Source organism: Crotalus tigris, unplaced genomic scaffold, assembly GCF_016545835.1.
Source record: "Crotalus tigris isolate CLP2741 ecotype Arizona unplaced genomic scaffold, ASM1654583v1 scf7180000020506.575545, whole genome shotgun sequence".
Classification (NCBI taxonomy): domain Eukaryota; kingdom Metazoa; phylum Chordata; class Lepidosauria; order Squamata; family Viperidae; genus Crotalus; species Crotalus tigris.
This window is the reverse complement of record NW_024098049.1, coordinates 88,944-112,355: the sequence shown is the minus strand read 5'-3', so window position 1 is coordinate 112,355 and position 23,412 is coordinate 88,944. Positions and strand designations below refer to the sequence as shown.

Genomic DNA, 23,412 nt, shown 5'->3' with positions numbered 1-23,412 from the left:
CGCCCAGAAAGCTTTTCAGCTCCTCGGAGAACACTGAGTGCGCTCTCTTTTACACACACACAGACACACACACAGAGAGAGAGAGAGAGAGAGAGAGAGAGAGAGAGAGAAGCAGGGAAGTGCAATTGCCTCTCTCTGTCTCTGTCTCTGTCTACAAAGGCAGAGGAGGCTGGGAGCCACAGGGGGAAGGCTCAAAGAGCCGCATGCGGCTCCGAAGCCGCAGGTTGCCGACCTGTGCACTAGCGGGAAGAGGCAACTTAAAGTCCTCATCTCCGGAGGCCAGGGGTAATGCTCCTATTGATTACCGGAAATCCCATCATAACTTCCTGCAGGTCCTTAGAGGGTGTTATCTGTTATCTGTCATCTGTTAACTCTACAATAGGCTGCTAACTATTGATCTCCTTGTTCAAGTCTTAGCTCGCCATAACAAGTATGAGACTAACACAAAAAATAATAATCTTAATATGCAGTCTTTTTCCCCCCTTGTACACATGAAGAAACAAATGTTGGTGTGTTTATAGGTTCACCAAACAAAACAGGGTTAAAAATTTGTCATGGTAAACCCCCGATTTAAGAGGCTAGTTGGAAAAGAAGTACCTGTTAAAGATAAATATCTGTCAAATTAGGAGTTTCTTGTAATAGTAAAAACAATGAATAGGCAGAGCAGGTAATAGAGCAAAGCTTTCATTCATTATCCTGTCTCTCCTCTTTTTTCTTTGCAGCTGTCAGTGTTGCAGATTTTATCTGCATCAATCTTCCTAGCACCTTTCTTTCCTCAACTGCCACTAACCCAGTGCACATATATTTATTCAGTGCATTTTGTCTGTTAAATTCAAAGACCACTAAACAAAGATTAATAAGTTAACTTAGAAGTTTACTGTACTAAATTATGGCATTTACTGTACTAAATTATGGCATAAGTGATAGGGCTATCAAATAGAGCTGCAAAAATCTAGAAACCTATGAGGTTGCAGCAAAAAGATGCAGTCAACTCTTAAAATTTTCCTTCCATCTAACTTAGACAACTTAGCTCACACATATCTACTGTATCATATGCATTTTCCCACTATTTCATTCTTCTCTTAATTTCAGGATTTTTGCTTTTTACTGTCTACAAGAGCTGGAGGTCTAGGTATAAACTTAGCATCTGCTGATACTGTTGTTATATTTGATTCTGACTGGAACCCTCAAAATGATCTGCAAGCTCAGGCTAGAGCACACAGAATTGGACAAAAAAAACAGGTTTGAAATTTAAATTTTAATTTAATTGTGGGGTATATCAGAGCACAAAAATTTAAATTATCCAGCATTTTATCTCTATTTGCATTCACTGAATGGTTAATCAAGATAGTTAAAGCTGCCTATTCCTATGATTCATTGAAAACAGATATGTCATGTTGTTCATTTAAGTACATATCTTGAACAGTTTAGAGACAGGTAATCTTCAACTTACAATTCTTATTGGCATCTGAATGGCACCACGAGCCATTTTTCAACCATTTTTACAGTGGTTGTAAGTCCAAATCATTTGATTATTAAATGAATCCATTCCCCTGAGTGGACTTTTTTTTTTTTTTTTCCAGAAACCAGTTTAAAAAGTTGCAAATTGTGGTCACCAATTGCCAAATGCCTAAAATACGAGGAGGGGTTTTTTTTTTTTTTTTTTTTACATTTTATGAGACCCAGACGTGTTTTATGGGCCATAAAGCACTCTTTCCAAGCATATTAACTTTCTGAATTGTCATTAAACAACTGGTTGTAAGTTAAGCACCACAGATATGATTCAAATGTAATACATTTGTGTAAATGTGAAGTGTGTAAAAGGGAAGTGTGTAATGGGGTGCCCCAGGGCTCTGTTCTGGGCTCAGTGCTCTTCAACATCTTCATCAAGATTTGGATAAGGGGATAGATGGGGAATTCATCATATTTGCAGACGACAGTAAGCTGGCAGGAATAGCCAACATTCCAGAAGACAGGCTTAAGGTACATAAGGATCTTGACAGACTTGAGCATTGGGCGCTATCTAACAAAATGAAATTCAATGGTGAAAAAAGTAAGGTTCTACATATAGGCAAGAAAAACCAAGTGTACAGGTATAGTATAGGACAGGTGGTACCTTGCTCAATAGAGGTAACTGTGAGAGGGATCTCGGAGTCCTAGTTGACAATCACTTAAATATGAGCAAGCAGTGTGCTGCAGCTGCCAAAAAAGCCAACACAGTGCTAGGTTGCATTAACAGAGGTATAGAATCAAGATCATATGAAGTGTTAATACCACTTTATAATGCCTTGGTAAGGCCACACTTGGAATACTGCACCCAGTTTTGGTCACCACGATGTAAAAAAGATGTTGAGATTCTAGAAAGAGAACTGAGAAGAGCAACAAAGATGATTAGGGGACTGGAGGCTAAAACATATAAGGAAAGGTTGATGGAATTGGGTATGTCTAGTTTAATGAAGAGAAGGACGAGGGGATCACAGGATAGCAGTGTTCCAATATCTCGGGCTGCCACAAAGAAGAGGGAGTCAGGCTATACTCCAAAGCACCTGAAGGCAGGACAAGAAGCAATGGATGGAAATTAACCAAAGAGAGAAGCAACCTAGAACTAAGGAGAAACTTCCTGACAGTTAGAACAATTAACCAGTGGAACAACCTGCCTCCAGAAGCGGTGAATGCTCCAACACTGGAAGTTTTTAAGAAGAGACTGGACAGCCATTTCTCTGAAATGGTATATGGTTTCCTGCCTGAGCAGGAGGTTGGACTAGATGACCTCCAAGGTCCCTTCCAACATTATTATTGTTGTTATATAATAAAATACATATTTTTCCATTTCAGAATGCATATTGCTCCAAATAGTAACTTCTGTTTTGCTATGTAACTTTTAAATCTTTCTTTTTTACGCATAGGTTAACATTTATCGTTTAGTGACCAAAGGATCAGTGGAAGAAGACATTTTGGAGAGAGCCAAGAAGAAAATGGTTTTAGATCATCTAGTTATTCAGAGAATGGACACTACAGGAAAAACTGTATTACATACAGGCTCTGCACCCTCTAGGTGGGTGTGTGGGTGTGTTATAGATCCTCCCTACAGTACAAAATATTTTATTAATTAGTGATGTAGTTCTTTTGACAACTTGATCATTTTCTGTAAATATAGTTGGTTTTCACAGTTTATCAGAAAAGTAGTGAGGGGTACGGTCAAATCACCAAATGTCTGAGCTATTTACCTCAGATTGAACTAAACTTCTTGGTTTCCCAGCTAGAATATGCAAGCTGGATAGATTATTTACTTCAGTTTTTGTGCCCATTTACAGATATATTACTGAGAACTCCCATTTCTCTCCATTCCTTAATTTTTGGAATATGGTAGAAGATACCTTCCTATTCATTCTTCTACAGCAACTATTCTGTTGAAGTTGCTAAAAAAGGAGAAAAATGGGAGGGATGAGATAGGTATTGAAGAAGAAAAGGATGTGAGCAAAATCAGAATTTCTTTTTTTGTTATACATTATCAGAGACAAGAATTCAGAGCAGAGGTCTCCAACCTTTCCGGCTTGGTGGACTGGTGAGGGGAGAGAGAGGGTGGTTCCATGTGAGCAGCAGGTGCATGCATGAGTGTGTGCACAAGTGGAGCTGCAAGTGCGTGCAGATCACTCACATCAGTGGAAATGTGCATGCAACTTGCCTGGCCCAGTCCCAAAAGGCCACAGCCCAGTAATGGGTTACAGCCTGGGGGTTGGGGACCGCCTGATCCAGAGGATCAAAAACCCAATTACCGTACTTTACGGCATATAAGACGACTTTTACAAGCGTTAAAATTGACGCCGAAGTCGGGGGTCATCTTATATGCCGAGTCGTCTTATACGCTGTAAATAACGGTAGTTTCCGGCGTATAAGACGACTTCCTAGGCATGCGGCTCGGCACCGAAGATGGGGGTCGTCTTATACACCAGGTCGCCTTATACGCCAGAATATACGGTATATTTGAATGTATTTTTTAAATATTTATTATGATTATTTAAATACTGCCCAACTCCAGACAACTCTGGGCAGCTTACACATTCAAATGTGTAATGAAATGACAGAAGGAGAGACAAAATATAAATATACATGCAGAAGAAAAAAATACATAAAAACTATGGGCTCAACAACTGCTCTGTCTCAGGATCTAGAAATAGCCAGATTTTTAGTGACTTTTTGAATGTGGGGAGAGCAGCAGTAATGGATCTCTAGTATTTCAGAATTTAGGTGCTGTGATTAAAAAAGCAGACTTCCTAGGTCCCAATAGGTGACATTGTTTATTTGAGAAGTCCTGAATCTCATTTAATTTTCCTGAACTTACTGAGCAGACAGAAATATTGGAGATAGATAGTTCTTGAAATAAACCAATGCTTGAGCTATGAAGGGTTGTATGAGTGAATGGTAGTCAGCATTTGGAATTACACTGGAACCAAATGAAAACTAGTGCAGCTTTCAGAGCAGTGGTGTTATTGTTATCATAGTATGCATACTTATTACTGCCTGGGCTGCCATGCCTGTGCTCCTAGCACTTTGGAGTGGCTTCAGGAACAGCTCCATGTAGACTTTATCTAGTAGGCCTTTTGTGAAGTGACTATGGTGTGAATTACCATCTGAATGGCTTCCTGATCCAGAATGGGCATAATTGTTGCACTGGTTATATGTGAAGTTTGTCTGGATCACAACTACCCCCTGGTTTTGGGGGAGAATCTATAAGTCCAAGATGACCCCCAGATTGCTGTCCTGTGCAAAACTAAGGATATAATATCCACAGGGCCAGGAGGGCGGATTATAAGAACCATTTGGTTTTGTCAGAATTGAACTTGAATCTGTTCAAGTTCATCTACACTTGCACACCCTCCAGATACCAGGAAGCAGAATCAACAACATCACATGAATGGCCTAGGTTGAAATATACAGGTTGAGGTATCCTCAACATTCCTTTAAACTATTATTCTTCATTTTCAGCTCTGCTCCTTTTAACAAAGAGGAACTGTCAGCTATTCTAAAGTTTGGTGCTGAGGAACTTTTCAAAGAACCAGAAGGGGAAGAACAGGAACCACAGGTACAGACAAATTAAACTTCCTTGCATTTTATTTATCTGTATTCAAAGCTCAAATTCAATTATATAATTTTATTTCATATTCTTAGGAAATGGACATAGATGAAATATTGAATAGAGCTGAAACACGGGAAAATGAAACTGGACCATTAAGTGTGGGAGATGAATTGCTTTCTCAGTTTAAGGTATTAACATGTATGTTTACTTGAAAATGAACATTTCTAAATTTGATGGTATTCATTTCCACATAAGCATATGTAGGGCTCTAATTTAAATTAGTTTACTCTCTATTTCCATTACATCAGAGCTTTTAATGCAGAGAAACAGAAATAATTGAAGTACGTTTGGTTGAATGTGCAAGTATCACAATTAAATGAATTGGTTTCTTTTCAGTATTTTATTGGCTTGGGCTTTCTACAACACAGATAATCCTCACTGACTGCTTTTTCAGTAACTCTTCAGTTACAGTAGCTCTGAAAAAAGATTCATGACCTCCTTGAATTAAGGATCATATGATTGTGAATCTGGTGTGCATTTACAATGATCATGTGATCATTATTTACAGCCTTCATATCTCGCTTCCAGCAAGCAAAGTCAATGGGAAAGCTGCAGGAAGTCACAAGCTGAAGTCATGTGATGCTATGCTTAACAACCATGGGTATTCACTTAATGACTGCACAGAACTGATATCATAAATTGGATGCGGTCACATATTTCACTTTATTACTTTGTTACCTAGTGACAAAGTTGTTGATCCCAGTTGTAGTTGGTAAGTGAGGATATCTGTACTAGTCATATAAAAATTCTCATTCTTTAAAGTTGTCAATCCAAATTGTTGCCATGAAAAATCCAGATTTTTCCTCTGCTCCATAGTTATCCAAATATCCATATAATCTATTTTATAGAGTTCCTACAACTTTATAGATCTTAAAGTTATATGGAACCTGCAACAAAATAAAAAAATAATAATTTTTCCCTTTTCTGTTCTGTCAGAAGCTATTGATTAGATTTCACTTCTTTCTTAACTTACAAATAAGATATTTGACCATGGGGTGTGGGACTAAGAGAGAATTAGATTAACTTTGGTTATGAACATTTGTTCTTGCTAATTCTGGTTTTGAGGATTTGGAACAAAAGCATTGATTTGTCGACTATAAAGATCTAGATATTCTTTAAGCAGGGTTTATTTGGTAATTTATATATTTTTGTCATAATATGTTCAATGTATAGTGTGTGCATTTGTATTATATCTGATAAAACAATATTTTTACAGGTGGCCAATTTTTCCAATATGGATGAAGATGACATTGAATTGGAGCCTGAACAAAATTCAAGAAACTGGGAAGAAATAATTCCAGAGGTCCAGAGACGGAGATTAGAAGAAGAAGAAAGACAAAAGGAATTGGAAGAAATTTATATGCTTCCAAGAATGAGAAACTGTGCAAAACAAGTAAGCTTGACTTTTGAAAAGGGTTCACTTTTTAATTGTCTTTTGTTTTAGAACAATTATTTATTTGAAATGCTAAATGTTGAGATTGAATTTGAGCACCTCTGCACTCTTTTTTTAAAAAAAATAGATAAGTTTTAATGGAAATGAAGGAAGACGTTGTAGGAATAGAAGATATTCTGGATCAGATAGTGACTCTGTCTCAGAAAGAAAACGACCAAAAAAACGTGGAAGACCACGGACCATTCCCCGGGAAAACATTAAAGGATTTAGTGATGCAGAGATTCGGAGGTAAGGAACACATCATCATAATGCATATCCTAATCTATTTCAATTTACAAAGTAAAAACTCTCCTATAGCATATGTGTTTTATATATGTGTGAAAATGGTATTTTTTTCATTTGGGAAGATGAAAAATTCTATTAAAATTCATAGGTTTTTATTAAGTTGGAAGTTAAAAGGTATAGTTGAATGCTTCTGTAAATTCAAATAACAGTAGAAATTAATTAGATTTATAGCATATGTGTTTTATATATGTGTGAAAATGGTATTTTTTCATTTGGAAAGATGAAAAATTCTATTAAAATTCATAGGTTTTTATTAAGTTGGAAGTTAAAAGGTATAGTTGAATGCTTCTGTAAATTCAAATAGCAGTAGAAATTAATTAGATTTGGGGTATAGTTTAAATAAATATCCAACATTCTTCAAATTGATAAATATAAATCAATAAATGATCACATGTTCTTTGCTAATTTGTACTGTTATACTATGCAGATAGTATAAAGTATCTGATAATTTATATATGCACATCAGTTTTTCGAATGTCTTCATATGAACTCTGAGACATTCATTTTTATTTGTCATTATTCACTAAGATTGATAAATAAGTTACTTTGATGTTTGCTTATATTGGTTTATTTTAAAAGAATATTAATTTCTCAATTTATCAAACTGTTTTTCTTAGGTTTATCAAAAGTTACAAGAAATTTGGGGGGCCTCTTGAAAGGTAAATATAATGAATATGTGGAATTTCTCTTTTAACTGTAGGGAAGCATTCCAGTGCTACTTTAAAGACAAACAAAAATAAAATATATACAGTTCTGTGCATGAAAACCAGAATTCTAGTAACATTAACTTACTTTTGCAACAAGGATTTTTCTATTTTCAATTCAGTAAATAGAACTGTCAAGTTTAGATTATAAGTAAATAATAAGGGGATAACTAGAGATACGAAGGCTTCAAAAACAATGTTTTCTCTCATACACAAAATATAGGGATATCTTTTCTTATTCTTCCCCTTTAAGGAAAATCTTTGGAAATAAGGGAAAAAAACCTGTGAAATTATTAGAATAATGAATGCAGTAAGACAGAATAATTATATATTGCTATGGTTTTTGCTCCAAAATGTTTTGAGTAACTTTTAATAAGAAGACTGCAATATCAGAGCATTATAGTTTCTGTACCCAGAAGACAAATTTGTAAAAAAAGTAGAGAAACAGGCTTCAGTTGAAGCAAAACATACAGTTTTTAGAATCAGAGTCTGTTAAAAGGATAAAAATGAAGTGGGCACAAAATAAGTTCAGAAGATAAGACCATATGCCAACGTAGAAGAGTATAAGGCACAATACAGGTAGTGCTCAACTTACAACAGTTCATTTAGTGACTGTTCAAGTTACAGAGGCATTGAAAAATGTGACATATGACCATTTTTCATAGTTACAACCTTTGCAGCAGCCTCATGATCATGTGTTCAAAATTCAAATGCTTGGCAGCTGATTCATATTTAGGACCGTTGCTGGGTCCCAAGGTCATATGATCACCTTTTGCGACCTTCTCACAAGCATAGTCAATGGGGAAGCCAGATTCACTTAACAACTGGGCCTAGTGATGGAACAGGCCCTGAAGACCTCGCTGACCTACTAAGATATCTTATGCTTCCCTCTCCCTTCCTGCCACACTGGACTCAATTTGAAAAGATCCATATCCTCTCTGCCACGGTTCCTGCTGCTGCCGCCTGGATCTGAGGCCGGGGGATGCTTCAGCATGCATCCAGAGGCCCATTTCCAGACAGCAGCAGCCTGGAAAAGGCCTCAGATACGTGGATCGGTCCTCGAGAGGTGCAGAAGCGTCCCCTGGCTTCAGATCCAGGCAGCAGTGGCCTGGAAAAGACCTCCGGCACCCAGATTGGACCTCCGGAGGGCCGCAGAAGCGTCCCCTGGCCTCAGATCCAGGCGGCAGCGGCCTGGAAATTTTCAAATAAGAATTTTAAAGATCTATTACAAGGTGATGGATCGATTGACTTTCCTTCCTTATTAAGAATTTTATTAAAATGTCTAGCATTAATGGTTTTCCAGGTTTTTTTAATGAAGTAAAAAGTTTGATATATTGAAACTGTAATTGTAATGTTAACCTGTTGCAGATTAGATGCCATAGCTAGAGATGCTGAATTAGTGGATAAATCTGAGATAGATCTCCGGCGGCTTGGAGAGCTTGTACATAATGGATGCTTCAAAGCTTTGAAAGACAACTCATCTGGACAAGAAAGAGCAGGTACAGAGTGCTTAACAACAGCTATGTGGTATGAACCCAAGCAAAGAGTTCAGATTACACCTTTTTGCTCCATAAAAAATCATAACATCCCTTGATCGTGCCCTTGAGTTTATGAACAGGTTATTACTGATATGGCTGACAGCAGTTTCCCATTTGTTGTAGTGTTTTATCCTTGTCCTGTTTCCAGATATATCCAGTATAATATGTTTGTTACCTTAAAACGTTACTGGCAACAATCATAAAAATTAAAAACAGAAAAATAGTTCTAAAGTGAATGGGAGACACAATCAATTATTTTCAATAATTCCCATTCTTTTGTCCCTTTTGACTAATTCTAAATATGCACATTAATGTATTTCTAAAATGCTATATTAACTACTCTTTTATCTACTGGGCTAATTTTTCGTTGTGTAAAACCTTACTGTTTTAAGAACCTAAGAATTGATCTGCCTCTTAAACTTGAAGAACAACGAAAACAGTGCCATACAAGTAGTTAACAAGTTACATTAGCAATTGGAACCAGAATTTCTGTCACTAAGTGATGTCATAAAGTGTGACATCACATGAATGCATCACTTAGTGATAGCAATCCCAGACTCTCCTTTGCTGTCATTAACCAAATCCCACCTGTTGTTAATCAAGGACTCAACCCTATCCAGACTATTCCCAGCTTGGCTCCTTCCAGCCCTGAGCTTCAGTTCTTCTAAGATAAGTGGCTGTCTCCTCTTCAGCTTCACCTAACTGCCTATTCTTCATCATCTCTGCCATTTGGCTTTCTTGCACCAGGCTTGCATGGCTGAAGGCTCCCCCAGAACTGTGCAGTCTAGTGGCTGTTTGCCATTTTACAGCTTGGGATTTTTGGTGCAGTGCTTCTGGGCCCAGAAGAAGCCCGAGCTGCAACATGCAGCCACCCCAGCCCAGTGAAGCCATAGCCAACCCAGAAAGCTCCAGCAACATGGCATGAAAGCCTCAGCTACTCCAGAGAGGCCCAGCCATCTTCATCAACCTGTACTCCAAGGCTCCTGCCACCCAGTGCTCCACTGCTCCAGTTGACTTTGCCATATTCTTGTTTCTGTTGCTGATGAGGTGTGGCCCCTTGCAAGGCAGCTGCTGGCTGCATGAGAGCTTCTTCCCCAGATCATCTGAGGAAACTATAATGTGCTACCTCAAAAAGGAGATAGACAGCAAAGATCAGCTGGGTATGGAGTGCAGGGACCCAAAAGGACAGAGATGGTGGAGGCATGTGACCGGGATGGGGGGAGTTGAAGCACACCTGCACTCATAAGTCCGAGTGGGCTGCCAGGTACCCAAATTTTGATCATGTGCCTGCAAGGTCAGTGCAGTGACTATAACTTCAGGATCTGGACATAAGTACCATTTGTTTTGCATGGCTGTAACTTTGAACAGTCACTGAACAAATACTCATAACTCGAGGACTACCTATATACATAATGTTACCAATATTAGGTAATACTGTAGTAAGAATTTATATAGTCTTTGACTTGCAACCATTCAGTTATACCATCACTGAAAAAAAGTGACTTATGACCATTTTTCACATTTACGACCGTTGAAAGATCCTTGTGTGGTCACGTGATCACTTGGCAACTGGCATGTATTTATGACAGGTGCACTGTTTTGGGGTGATGTGATCACGATTTGTAAACTTCTCAGCTGACTTCCAACAAGCAAAGTTAATGGGGGAAGCCAGATTCACTTAACAACCACATTATTCACTTAAGAAGTGATTTGCTTAACAACTGATAATAAAATGCGGCAAAACTCACTTAGCAAATTGCTTTGCTTAGCAGTAGAAATTTTGGGCTCAATTGTGGTCATAAGTGAAGTACTATTTTTATTCATAATTACTGTTTCGGTTTTACCTGATATTTTTAAAAGTCAACATTCCTAGTCACTTTGTATCTTATGCATTATTTGTTTTTGAGGCATAATTTTGTTTAATTGGCTGTACCTCCTTTCGGTGGTTTGTATTGAACTGTAGGGCATTTTGGTTTTTTCATGTTTTGGAGAAAGTCTAATACTGTCCTTTGTTGCATTCTAAATTTAAGGAGGTAGGCTTGGAAAAGTTAAAGGCCCAACATTCCGAATATCAGGGGTACAAGTAAATGCAAAATTGGTCATCTCACATGAAGAAGAGCTGGCACCATTACATAAATCCATTCCTTCAGATCCAGAGGAAAGGAAGAGGTTTGTATGTCCGTACTTGTTTCCTTAAGCAGAAACTCTGACATTCTTAATCCCTCTGACGTGATTTCATTCACACTAAGGAGTTGCTATTTTATTGTGGCTGAATTCTGAATTAGCTCCTGGGCTTGCTAATTGGCCTATTGCCAATTTGGTGACACTATTAAAGTGACTGTGGTGTAATGATCAGTGTATATCACTCCACCCAAATAACCTCATGTTAAACATTTTTATGATCCCAAAATGATCACAGATCATTCATCATTTAGCTGTTTTCACAGAACTGTTAAGATACCGTGGAAAAACAAGTTTACAATAGTAATAAATATTTAGCTAAACACGTGTTCTTTCTGGTTTTTTTTTTATTGCTTGCGCTTTATTCTTAGACATTACTTCTGAAGTATACTCACTTTTTGTTTAGATACACCATTCCTTGTCACACTAAGGCTGCTCATTTTGATATGGATTGGGGTAGGGAGGATGATTCCAACCTTCTAATAGGCATTTATGAGTATGGATATGGTAGCTGGGAAATGATAAAAATGGACCCAGATCTCAACTTGACACACAAGGTAAATCCTTTTTCTATTCATTGAACATAATGTTGCTTGAAAAATCAAAGCTGTTTCTTAGTGGAGTGTTCACAGTGACTTATTTGGAACTGTATTGTGAGAGATTAATTGGTGCCAAACTATCTTAGTTAAATTATTTTGGATTTTATATTTTTACTATTTCTATGATGTCCACAGAAAAATCAGGAAAATATTCTTCTATGGATTCCCCTTATCTTTTTACTGCATTTTAATCAGCAAAATATTTCAAAGCCATCAAAATGTAAATATTCCATCCTCAATAATGCCGACTATTCAATTCAGTATGTGTCCATAAGAGAAAGTGCCACAAATTGAATCTACACTTTGCTCTATAGTAGCAGGGTAATATTACAAGAGTGAATAGGAACTTATATTTAATTCCTTATTATTCCATTTCATCTGTATATGTAAGTTTTCTTCATCATGCTGGAGTTATTTATTGTTAATTTTATCCCATATTTATTACTTTATAATTCAAGGTGATGAACATACATAATGTTCCTTCCTCCTCCTATTTTCCCCAGAACAAAAACTGCCTCTCAGTGTTTTTATGTATTGCACTATACAGATAGATATAAGGATGGTAGGAAGTTAAATAAATCAAAATATTCTACTTTAATATGAACATTTATTGGTTAGGATCATATATTATATTGTGAGCCTCCCAAAATCAGTTTGGAATGGGCAGCATCAGATTTGAATCAAATAAATATATAAACCTATAATGTATTTTCAATTTTAGCTTTTCTGTCCCTATCCATTATATTGTACTGATATATTCTGAAGAAAATATTTTAAATTGTACTTTCAGATTCTGCCAGATGATCCAGATAAGAAACCCCAAGCCAAGCAATTGCAGACCCGTGCAGACTACCTCATAAAATTATTAAATAAGGACATCGCAAGAAAAGAAGCACAAAGACTTTCTGGAATAGTAAGTAAATTTTGTTGCAGCAAGAAGCAGTACGCTGAACGTATATCTTATATATATGTAATATATTTGTTTACATTGTTTATATTTTGAAATTAACTATATTTGTCCACATATAGATAGGTTAAATCAGGATTCTCCCTGAAAAAATTGTTCACGCTTCTTTATTAATTAGTTCTGAATATGATTCTTGTTATTTCTAAAATTTAAAACACAACACATTGATTTTAAAAAAACAATAAGACACTAAAAATAAGCCTTACTATCTTTCTGATACTGAGAATACTTTTCTGATATTTAGGGAGGTTCAAAGAGAAGAAAGATAAGAATGAAAAAAAGCAAGACCATAAAAGCAATAAAAATGAAAGAGGAGTTAAAGAGTGACACATCACCACCACCTTCAGATAAGTCTGATGAAGAGGAAGAAGATAGCAAGGTGAATATATTGGGAATGTTATCTGCTAAATTTATTTAACTTTTTTATTACCAGTCTTCACTTCGGGGAAAAATGGTATAAGACTGGTATCAAAATCACAGCTTCAGAATCTAAATGAAATTTCTAAGGTGATTCCTGGTGTATTTGTGCTTTAGATCTCATAATAAACTAGCTAAGGCAACAACTTGAGGAATGTAAGATTTTTTCTTAAACCTGTTTTATTGTATATTCTATTTATTGTATATTCTATTTATTGTATATTGTATAAATGTCTCTTATTAAAAATCATCGCTAAGTAGCAGTGGAACATTGCATATATTTATGATATTTAATTCCTGTGTTTTTGAAAATACTTATGAACCTTAAATTAAAATCATTTGAAATACAGATTTTAAGAAGATATTTTTTATACAAAAAAGAGCAAAGAAAAGTAGGTAGAGTTTTTAAATGTCTTTTTTTTTCTCAAAAATGTAACATTATTTAAAGTTTCCTGAGCTAAGAATAAAAAAATGTAGTCTTCCTAATCCCCAGTTTCCTGCTTGTTTTCATTCCTAACTTTTTTTTTAGCAAATTGTAAAATAAGATTACATTTATTTGTTTCTTAAAATCTTAAAAATATGGCTGAGATTTTGACCCAAGAAGGACCTCTTAATATGGTCAAGAATACAACGTTCTAATAAAATTATTAAAGCATTAAAAGCAGAGACTAAAAAAATGCAGTTAAGATGATAAATAGTAAAAAAAGAATGGAAGAAAAAACTTAATCACAGTATTAAAATAAAAAGTAGAATGAAATATTAGACATTCAGACTCTACCAGGATGTTTTATTTGTTTTGTGATTATTTTTAGGTTACAAAACTTAGGATTTTTCCGGTGATTGCTAGGCTGAAGAAAAAATAAGTAGTGATTAAACAACTGTTTAAAATTGTAAAATCAACTGTTGCTTGAAAAGATTTTTGTTTTAATGAAATACATTAATGGAAAATAATACAAAAATGGGGAAATGGTACATACTTTAAGCATTGTTTCCTTCATCATTGATTATAAATAGAATCAATTTGAAAATTAGATTTAAATAGCAAAGAATGTCCAGGTATTTTAACACCTCAAACAATCTACTTGTATTTCACAGAGTAATAAGAGATATAAAAAAGACTTCTTGCAGCCAATAATTGATAAGTGGAGTAAAATAGAAGAATATGTCAGAACAAATAACAAAATTGCTAAATAATATTACTGTTTCTTATTGTTTTTGATGCATATCACTTGTGCATTTATATGTCAACAAATGTTTAGATTTTTCATTTCAGCAGATATGTTTATATGTTATAGGATGAAATGGTTTCATTGAAAAATCCAAGTAAGATAAAAATGGAAAAAGAAAATGAAGAAAATCTTGATGCAGATATTGCTTTGAAAAAGCAGGCTGATGAAAAAAGAGAAACTAAGGAAAATAAAAAGGAACTAAAAAGGGAGAAAAAAGAAAAGGAGGACAAGAAGGAGATGAAAGAAAAAGATATGAAAGAAAAGAGGGAAAGCAAAGGAAAGGAATATACCCACAAAGAAAAAGAAGTTAAAGAAGAAAAGGTAATTAAGCCCTATTAGATTGCCTGATCTCTTTTATAGACAGGACTGTATTCTAGTACTCAGGACTGGCCATTCTTTTCTAAGGCATTCACATGTTATATCAGGAGCTTCACTCCAAATGCACACGGGGCAGGAAAAACAGCAAAATGTAATTAAAATTAAATAATGATAGTTATTTTTTTTCTTTTCTTGCATAAAATATTATAGTTTGATTACAGCTTTTTAAACGTATTAACAAACCTATCCCATGTTGAGAAGTGAGTGGAATACACAAACCTGCGACAGAGGTTCTGCCCCCCCCCCATTCAATAATATGCTTCATTTGTAAGCTGTGGGGTTTTTTTCCCCTTCAATTCGCTCTTTGAATGAAATCTTGGCAGGTGGGTGCTATACAATAATAAAGCATATGTAAAATGTTGAGTATCCATTGAGTTGAGTTGAGTGTTCATTGTTGGCAGCATTTTAGACTGTTATTTTTTTATTTATAGACAAATGATTATAAATCTGACAGCAAAGACAAAATAAAGAAAACTCCTTCAGCAGACACACCTGTTCATATAACAGCAAGCAGTGAACCGGTTCCTATATCAGAAGATTCAGAAGAGTTGGATCAGAAAACCTTCAGTATAGTAAGATTATCTTCAGCACTAGCAATGAAATAACGCATTGTCACTTGATCATATCACTTTGCTTGTCTTATTGTGAATTGCATATGTACAATCTGTTGTCAGGAAAAATCTATATAGAGTTAAATAAGTAATGGATTCGGGGCTCTGGCTGATTTCTAGACAAGTGATGTTTTATCACTGGCTAATATGGGAGCAAGACATGTAGAATTTTCTCAGCAGGCAAAATTTTGCAGAGTTTTGTTGGGCTCTGATATACCATTTCCATCTCTTCAAAGTCTCTTGCAAAATGACATTGCTGGCCAAGATGTTGAGTGATTATGGCAGAATATCTATTGTTACTTGATAAATGTATATCCTGATTTTCAGATTAGAGTTAGTGCTTCTATTTTTCTGTACAACAGTTGAGGTGGACTGAGCTGAGAGAGTGACTGATCTTAAGTCACCCAGTGAGCTTCCATGACTGAAGTTGGACTAAAAACTTGATCTTCCTAGTCCTGGCCTAACACCTTAACCTGTTAGATCTTCTTTTAGGAGGATAGCTATTGCAGCATTGAATGTTAGATTATTCTACTGCACTTTAACTAGCTGCTTGAGAGACTTTAACTCTATATATTTGCCTGGGATTTGGCCCCATGTGAATAATATGCTGTGTGAATTGCGTACAATTGATTTTTAACTAAAATTCCAAAATATAATATAATGCATTGAACATACATGACTCCATATTTCTTTAGATCTATGGAACAATTATATTATTAAAAGATCCTTTGCCATCTACTGGTACTACACATATTGAACATTCTTGAATTCATAAATTCTAAATAATCACAAAGTGGGCTTTATAGATGGATTGATACTCTTTTTGTTTTGTTCCATGGGGGGAAATCATTTGATTTCTGATTGTGCTGCTGGAAGGAGCAAAATTAGATGAGGAAAAGGAATCACACATCTTGTGGTAGAAAAGCAAAACATAATTTTATTGAGTTCCTTCTTACCAAATGTCCTATTTATGACAATCTATATCATGTCAAATATACATGCCCAAGCCTTTGTATTGGATAAATAATGAAAAATAGGAAATAACAGCATGTGGCTAAAAAAATTATTTTCAGTCTGTCAAAACAGAGCCATTTTGGTGTAATTATAGTCAACTATAGTGACTTGTTTTTAAAACAAGACTGTGGAGTATCTTGTCTAGGCAACAGAGTCTGAAATAATTGGGAAAACTTGATAGAGGTTGTAATAGGTAACTTAGAGATACCTCTGAATTTTTGTTTGCTTTTTCCATTTCAGTAATGCTGATCTACTTGTCCATAAAGTTAAAGAGTTTTCAATATTGATTATTTTAATCTAATGTTTAATATAAAATTGAAAGGTAAATTAATTTGTAATAGAAAGCTTTCAGTATAAGAGAATGGTAAGCAGAATCATTCTGCTGTATATTTTAGTGTGTATGTAAGTATCAACTTGTTTAGCAGAACTGTGAATATTGTTTGTGAATATATGAATGTCATTTTTTTACAGTGCAAAGAAAGAATGAGGCCTGTCAAAGCAGCATTGAAACAACTGGATAGGCCAGAGAAAGGTCTTTCAGAAAGGGAACAACTAGAACATACTAGACAGTGTCTCATAAAAATTGGAGACCATATAACAGAGTGTCTAAAAGAATACACAAATCCTGAACAAATTAAACAGTGGAGAAAGTAAGTAAATACACAGATCTATCAAGCTTTTAGTTGCTTTATCATTAAACAGTTTATAGGAGTACCACTAGGTGGAAGCTGATCTCTGTTACAGCTGTTACTGTGTTAAAATAATATGTTGGAACCAAGTATTCTCTGCCCAGTTTAAAATGTCTTTTCCTGTATTTGTATGCAAATTATTCCATAATTAGCTACCCAATTCATTTTTTATCTGGAACATGGTCTAATTTGTCTTTGAATAAGAGCATTCAATAAATAAGGCAGTGTTAAATCATAGCAGCAATTTACTGGTAGTTGAGAAATGTAACCTGTGAAAGGGGTTTCATAAAATTAAGACTGAATCTTTTTATTTTTTCTTTAATTTTAGGAATTTGTGGATTTTTGTTTCCAAATTTACTGAATTTGATGCCAGAAAACTACACAAATTGTACAAACATGCAATTAAAAAGCGCCAGGAAACACAGGTAATGGGGAGGCGGGTTATTAAATACTTGTAGATAATGCTGCATGCTGTTTTGTTATGAAATAGGTTTAGTTCAGTGACCTCCAACCTTTTGAGCACCAGGGGTCTGTTCTGTGGAGAGAGACTTTTCCGCAGTTCGGGGGGGGGGGGTTGGGTTTCGCAGACTGCCTATATCCTGTGGATGAGGCTTTGCTTATTTGCACGGCCCATTTTGTGGCATGCCGTGGCCCGGTGCCGGTCGATGGACAGGGGGTTGGGGACCCCTGATCTAGTTGAAAGTTATCAAATGAAACCTAGATAATGTTTTATTTAATTTTTTTCAGCAGTATAATGAACAGAATATCAATAGCTGTGTGAACACAAATTTGATTAGAAATCCAGGTAAGATATAACTATTATGCAACATTGTATTATAAGGACATGCTGTCCAAATGTTTGGTATTCCAATTTTAAATATCTCTGTAAAATGGGAAAATATTTCCATTCCCAATTCAGTATAAACCTATTTAATGTAAATTTTCCACAAACCAAATGGCATATCAATCAGTATTTATACTGCCCTGAATTTCACAGGTCTCCAGTTTAAAAAATAATAATAATTTGCACAGAGATGTGTGTATATTGATATAAATAATGTAAAATACCTTATGTTAAAGATAATTATTTGCAAGCATTTACAAATATATAAATTGCTGATGCACCTCTGTATTTCCATTTAAGCAGATGTGGAACGGTTAAAAGAGAACACAAATCATGATGACAGTAGTAGGGACAGTTATTCCTCTGATAGATACTTATCACAGTATCATGATCATCACAAAGACAGACTTCATGGAGATTCTTACAAAAAAAGTGATTCAAGAAAAAGGCCTTATTCCACTTTCAGCAATGGAAAAGATCATAGAGATTGGGATCACTATAAACAGGATAATAGGTAAGTCCTGTGACATTTCTTGAGTCTGATGCTCCTAAACATTTCATAATTCATATTTATCATTAATGAGATAAGTATGTACTGTTCACAAAATAGCTAACATTTATTTACATAACTTTAAATTCAGTAACATATTTAACACACCTTGAACAGTAATCATAATATAGTAGGAAAAGACAGTAGGAAAAGAAACAAACTACATAAATCTACATGAGAAGAAGTTTATTCTCCTCTCACAAACACACCCCCTGAGAAGAGAGCAGATAAGATGCCAGTTGAAGATACTATGTGGCAACTATTACTTTCTGTTCTTATACTTGGCATGTATTCCTCACTTAACAATTACTTATTCAGCAATCATTCAAAGTTAAAATTTCTGCTGTATGAATGTTGGTTATAACCGGTACTTGAAGTTCCAATCATCCCAGCACCTAGATCTAGACACTAGGCAGCCAGTTTGCAGATAGGACAGTCGCAGTGTCCTGTGTTTATGTGATTGCATTTATAACCTTCTCTACCAGCTTCCCATAAGCAAAATCAATGGGGAAGCCAGTAAAGAGGGTCACAAGTTGCTCAGATAAGCCTCTCCCATCCATGCACCCTCCATCAGCCCGTGTGCACTCGCACCTTGCCAGCCACCCACACCCTACATAGCCATTCCCCCACCCAGAAGCAGTCACACCAAGCCCTTCCATTTGTGCACCTTCTCCCATCCAGCAGCAACCACCCTAAGCCTCACTGAATTTGTATCTTGCCTCAACAGCCATCTTCAGATCCTCACTCCCTCTCCCACTCTCTCCCACCCAGCAATGGCCATTTACCTGCCTCCTTATCTGGGATTTGCAACTTCCCGCTGGCTACCTCACTGACTTTGCTTGTTGGAAGGAGTGAGGCAGGTATTGCCATTGCTAAGCAATGCAGTCATATGGTGTCTCACTTTATTATTGCATCACTTAGCAATGGAAATTTTGGACCCAATTGCTGTGGAAACTCGACGGCTACCTGTATAACAATAGATTTCCAGTGTTTATTTTATTCATGCATTTATTAAATTTGTATGTTACCCAATTTCCAGTGTTACTGGCTCATGAGTGTAACAAAATAAAAAATGATGAAAATTAGGTAGGAGTGAAAAAAGGGGGGAAATCCACACAAAGCAAGGGAACTTCACTTACCAAAGTTCTATAAGAAAACCCAGGTCATCAAGTCCCTACAAACTTCCACAAGTGGAGGCCAGCCATATCTAGGGGGAGCCTCATTCCAGACGGCAGATGCTGCCACACTTCTGGACTTCCGGCAGAGAACATTGTTCAGCTGAAGGAACTCAAATTGCTTCATCCCTAGCATTGAACAGGGTTCAGAGACCCGAGTCTGCAGTTGATACATATTGTTTCACAATCTCGGAAATAAAACTACTGGGGAGGTACAATTGGTAATGAAATGAATAGAGGAAAGTGGGCAAGTCAAGCTATAGGCCACACTACCTTTTAACAAGTAAAAATTGGTTGTGATCTGTGTATCAGTGCAGAAGCATTGGGATGACTCCATATGGACTGCTTCAAATATATGAGTTATAAGCCAGCAATATTGTCACCTTCCTGTTCAAAAAAATAAATAATTCAACAGTTAGGTGGAAAAGAATAGAGGCTTATGAGTACTTCTACTCAAAGAGTTTTTGTACTGGTGCCTGAAAGAAATCTATGTTACACATTTCCCCTGTTCCTGTAGAATCTGCCTTTTTAACCAAATTTATCTCTATATATTCTGAGTAATTGACCCAGCATAGTTTCCTTATTTTCTTTTTGTGATTTTTTTTCAGCTCAGGTGGCTGGTTAGGTGTAATATTAAATATATGTATATTAATATTAAAGGCATCTTTTTTGAAAAGTTAATTATTAAAGGAATCAGCATTTAAAGAGAAAATTATACTCTTTTCTATTGCAGTCACGAAACAGGTTTCCCCCTTGTGAAAATAGTATTTGCATTGGAAACACTCTGTTTTAGAAATTCTAAGTTCCATAATCATTGGAGGATAGGAAAAAATAGCCCTTTGCCATTACAGCAGATATCTTGAATTAAGGTTGCTTTTCAGCTTTTATGTCCCAAGACTACACACACACACACACACACACACACACACACACACACACACACACACACACACACACCAAAAAGGGGGGGGAATCTTTTCTGTGAGGAGATGGGTGGTTTCTAATTTTGACAAATGTATAAATAACTTCCACATTTCCAAGAACGCAGCTTTACTTTTAGAAAGTTGTAAAACCTTTATAAAGAAATTTGAGATGCACATTCTAAGCTATATTGTTTTAAGTTAGCTTCCACTGTAATAATTATTTTTCTTAATTTTCAGATACTACAGTGATAGTAAACATAGAAAGTTAGATGATCACAGAAATAGAGATCACAGATTGAATCTGGAAGGAGGATTTAAAGACAGCCGATCACATTTAGATCACCGGATACACTTAGATCATCGATCCAGTTCAGACTACAGTCATCATAAATCTTCAAGAGATTATAGGTATCACTCAGACTGGCAAATGGACCACAGAGCTTCCAGTAGTGGGCCCAGGTCACCATTAGATCAACGGTCACCTTATGATTCTCGATCTCCTTTAGGACATAGATCTCCTTTTGACCATTCAACAGATCACAAAAGTACACCAGAACATATGTGGAGTAATCGGAAAACATAGCAAAGACTTAACATTTCATGGACTTCTTTTTAGCCATACACAATAAACTAACACAGTAATTGCCTTACATGACTTGAAAGATGTGGACCGGATGTGCTCTAAGTAGCAGTATTGTTACTACTTTCCAGTATGCTAGTTATATTATCCCCACAGAAGAAGAAATATTTTTGTATTTAAAGTTTTAATGCTGCACTGTGCTGCAAATGTTGTGGCATATTTTTTTTAAAGAAATAGGAAATGTTTACTTTTTACAGGGACCTCAACACTGCCCAACTTAGACTGGATCTTAATCTGAATTCCTTGTCAATAGTTTTATCCTGAATACAATTTAAATTATGGTTTTAGATGAGTATTCACATGATAATCTGTGATTATATTTCAGGAAAGAGGATTTTTTTCAAAGGATTTAATGACCTAAGTTCACTTTCCAAAGCTACTTGTTTACTTTATACGCTGCGACCACCTTGCCGCTTTTTCATCACAAGCTTGAATATTTAAATTCTGTACCTATAATTGTAAAATAGTCAGGCGTTCTCCAGTTTGATCAGTTGTAATGCCTTTTTACAAAATGATTGTAAATTATTGTAAATTAATTAAAAGAGCTTCCCCTCCCCTGACTTTTTCTTTCTAAATTGGTTTGGCTGATCATTTCCTTTTTTAAAAAAATAAATAATTTTTTTTAAAAAAATAAAGTTCAGATGAAATAATTAGTCAGAATCTAAAAAGGAAAATAAAAAACCTGTCTGCCTTTACAGGAAGAAAATTCAATTCTGCAGATTGGATTACATGCATATGAATTTTTATCTCCTGACATTTGACTCAGGTTGGACAATTATGTCTATCATCTCATTTATGTTTATATGCCCCCAAGATGGATTGTTTTAAAAGGATATTCAAAGCTATTCTGAAGCTAAAACATGCATGTTTATCAGAATAAATTTATTGATTCAGCCATATTTATCTTATGTAATTTTGCATTTCAGCAAATAAAAGCTGCACTCTAAAAGTGTAAAATCCCTGTTACAGATTTGCTTGGGTAATTATTTAAAAAACTTTAGAAATAAGCAGTTAGGTTCTAACATTGTCTCTCAGAGGCTTATATTCATATCCTCAATTATTAAATAGCTCGGCAAAAGAATGGATTTGGCTGCTTCAGTTCTCAGTTTATTTGTAAAGAAAATATGGATTAAAAATACATATAAAAGCCGTTACCAGGATTCTTTTGGGAACTTATAATTTTTATTTCAGTTTAAGAAATTTATTGTTTAAGCCAGGGGTTCCCAACCCTCGGTCCATGGACCGTTACCAGGCTGCAGCATGCCAGCAATCAGGCTGTACAAACAAGCAAAGCCCCATCCACGGGATGCAGGCAGCACACAAAATTGTGCACCCTCCAGCACATGGAAAAACTTCTCCATATAACCGGTCCCTGGTGCCCAAAAGGTTGGGGACCTCTGGTTTAAGCTACATAGAACTGTTTCCATGATACAGCAAAGTGATGACAGATTTTTTTATTATTGTTATTAGTCCCAGTGCAACAAGTAGCAACTGATGTTGACATTTTTTAAATGACTACCTAGCACAGCTATATGGCTTCTACTCTTTTACCCCTTCTAGCAGATGCCTAGGTAAATAGGAAACATTGCTTAAAATCAATGCCAGCCCAAATTCATACCCTCCTTCATTTAATTGTGCAAATATATCTAAGAAAGCAAAATTGTCCTTGCTGAAATCTTGATTTTTTTCATTGTGAAATTATGTTTCTGCTTACATAATGTTATGTACAAAGCTGTAAAGTATTGGTTGTTACATATTTTTAAGAAGCAGCTTTACTTGTTTGTTGCTGGAAAAGCAAGTATTAGTTTATACGCTTACCAAAATTATTTATTGTGACATGAACTTTGCCACATTATAGCCCATTTCATTAAGATGTTTGGAGATTTCTATACACCTATGGGGGGGGGTTTGTGGTGGATGAGGAATGTTTCTAGAGTGCAATGTTAATATCTGCAAGTATTTACAACAGGGACAAAGGGCATAAATTCTCATAGTCTATGAATTTGTGACACTGAAGAAACAAGTTTCTTTCATCTAAAAAAATTGCAAAAGTGTATTAGATAACAGTCCATTTTCCC

At 35.7% G+C, this 23,412-nt stretch overlaps 1 protein-coding gene across 2 annotated transcripts in view; it reads left to right on the top strand.

Annotated features, from left to right (window-relative positions):
- The window catches only part of CHD1 (chromodomain helicase DNA binding protein 1), a 66,748-nt gene extending 44,453 nt beyond the window's left edge, over positions 1-22,295 (top strand). Inside the window, exons 19-37 of one of the 2 annotated variants that reach the window (XM_039366983.1) lie at positions 1,093-1,242; positions 2,907-3,055; positions 4,987-5,083; positions 5,170-5,265; positions 6,354-6,530; positions 6,658-6,818; positions 7,493-7,534; positions 8,948-9,078; positions 11,148-11,286; positions 11,705-11,855; positions 12,688-12,810; positions 13,109-13,243; positions 14,577-14,831; positions 15,320-15,460; positions 16,985-17,163; positions 17,531-17,627; positions 17,950-18,007; positions 18,350-18,560; positions 20,932-22,295. In XM_039366983.1, the coding sequence (XP_039222917.1) occupies positions 1,093-1,242; positions 2,907-3,055; positions 4,987-5,083; positions 5,170-5,265; positions 6,354-6,530; positions 6,658-6,818; positions 7,493-7,534; positions 8,948-9,078; positions 11,148-11,286; positions 11,705-11,855; positions 12,688-12,810; positions 13,109-13,243; positions 14,577-14,831; positions 15,320-15,460; positions 16,985-17,163; positions 17,531-17,627; positions 17,950-18,007; positions 18,350-18,560; positions 20,932-21,277 (2,838 nt within the window). In that variant the 3' untranslated portion in view covers positions 21,278-22,295. The remainder of the gene's footprint in view (positions 1-1,092; positions 1,243-2,906; positions 3,056-4,986; positions 5,084-5,169; positions 5,266-6,353; positions 6,531-6,657; positions 6,819-7,492; positions 7,535-8,947; positions 9,079-11,147; positions 11,287-11,704; positions 11,856-12,687; positions 12,811-13,108; positions 13,244-14,576; positions 14,832-15,319; positions 15,461-16,984; positions 17,164-17,530; positions 17,628-17,949; positions 18,008-18,349; positions 18,561-20,931) is intronic. The other variant, XM_039366984.1, reaches the window with a different exon arrangement.
- The last annotated feature ends 1,117 nt before the right edge of the window (positions 22,296-23,412 follow it).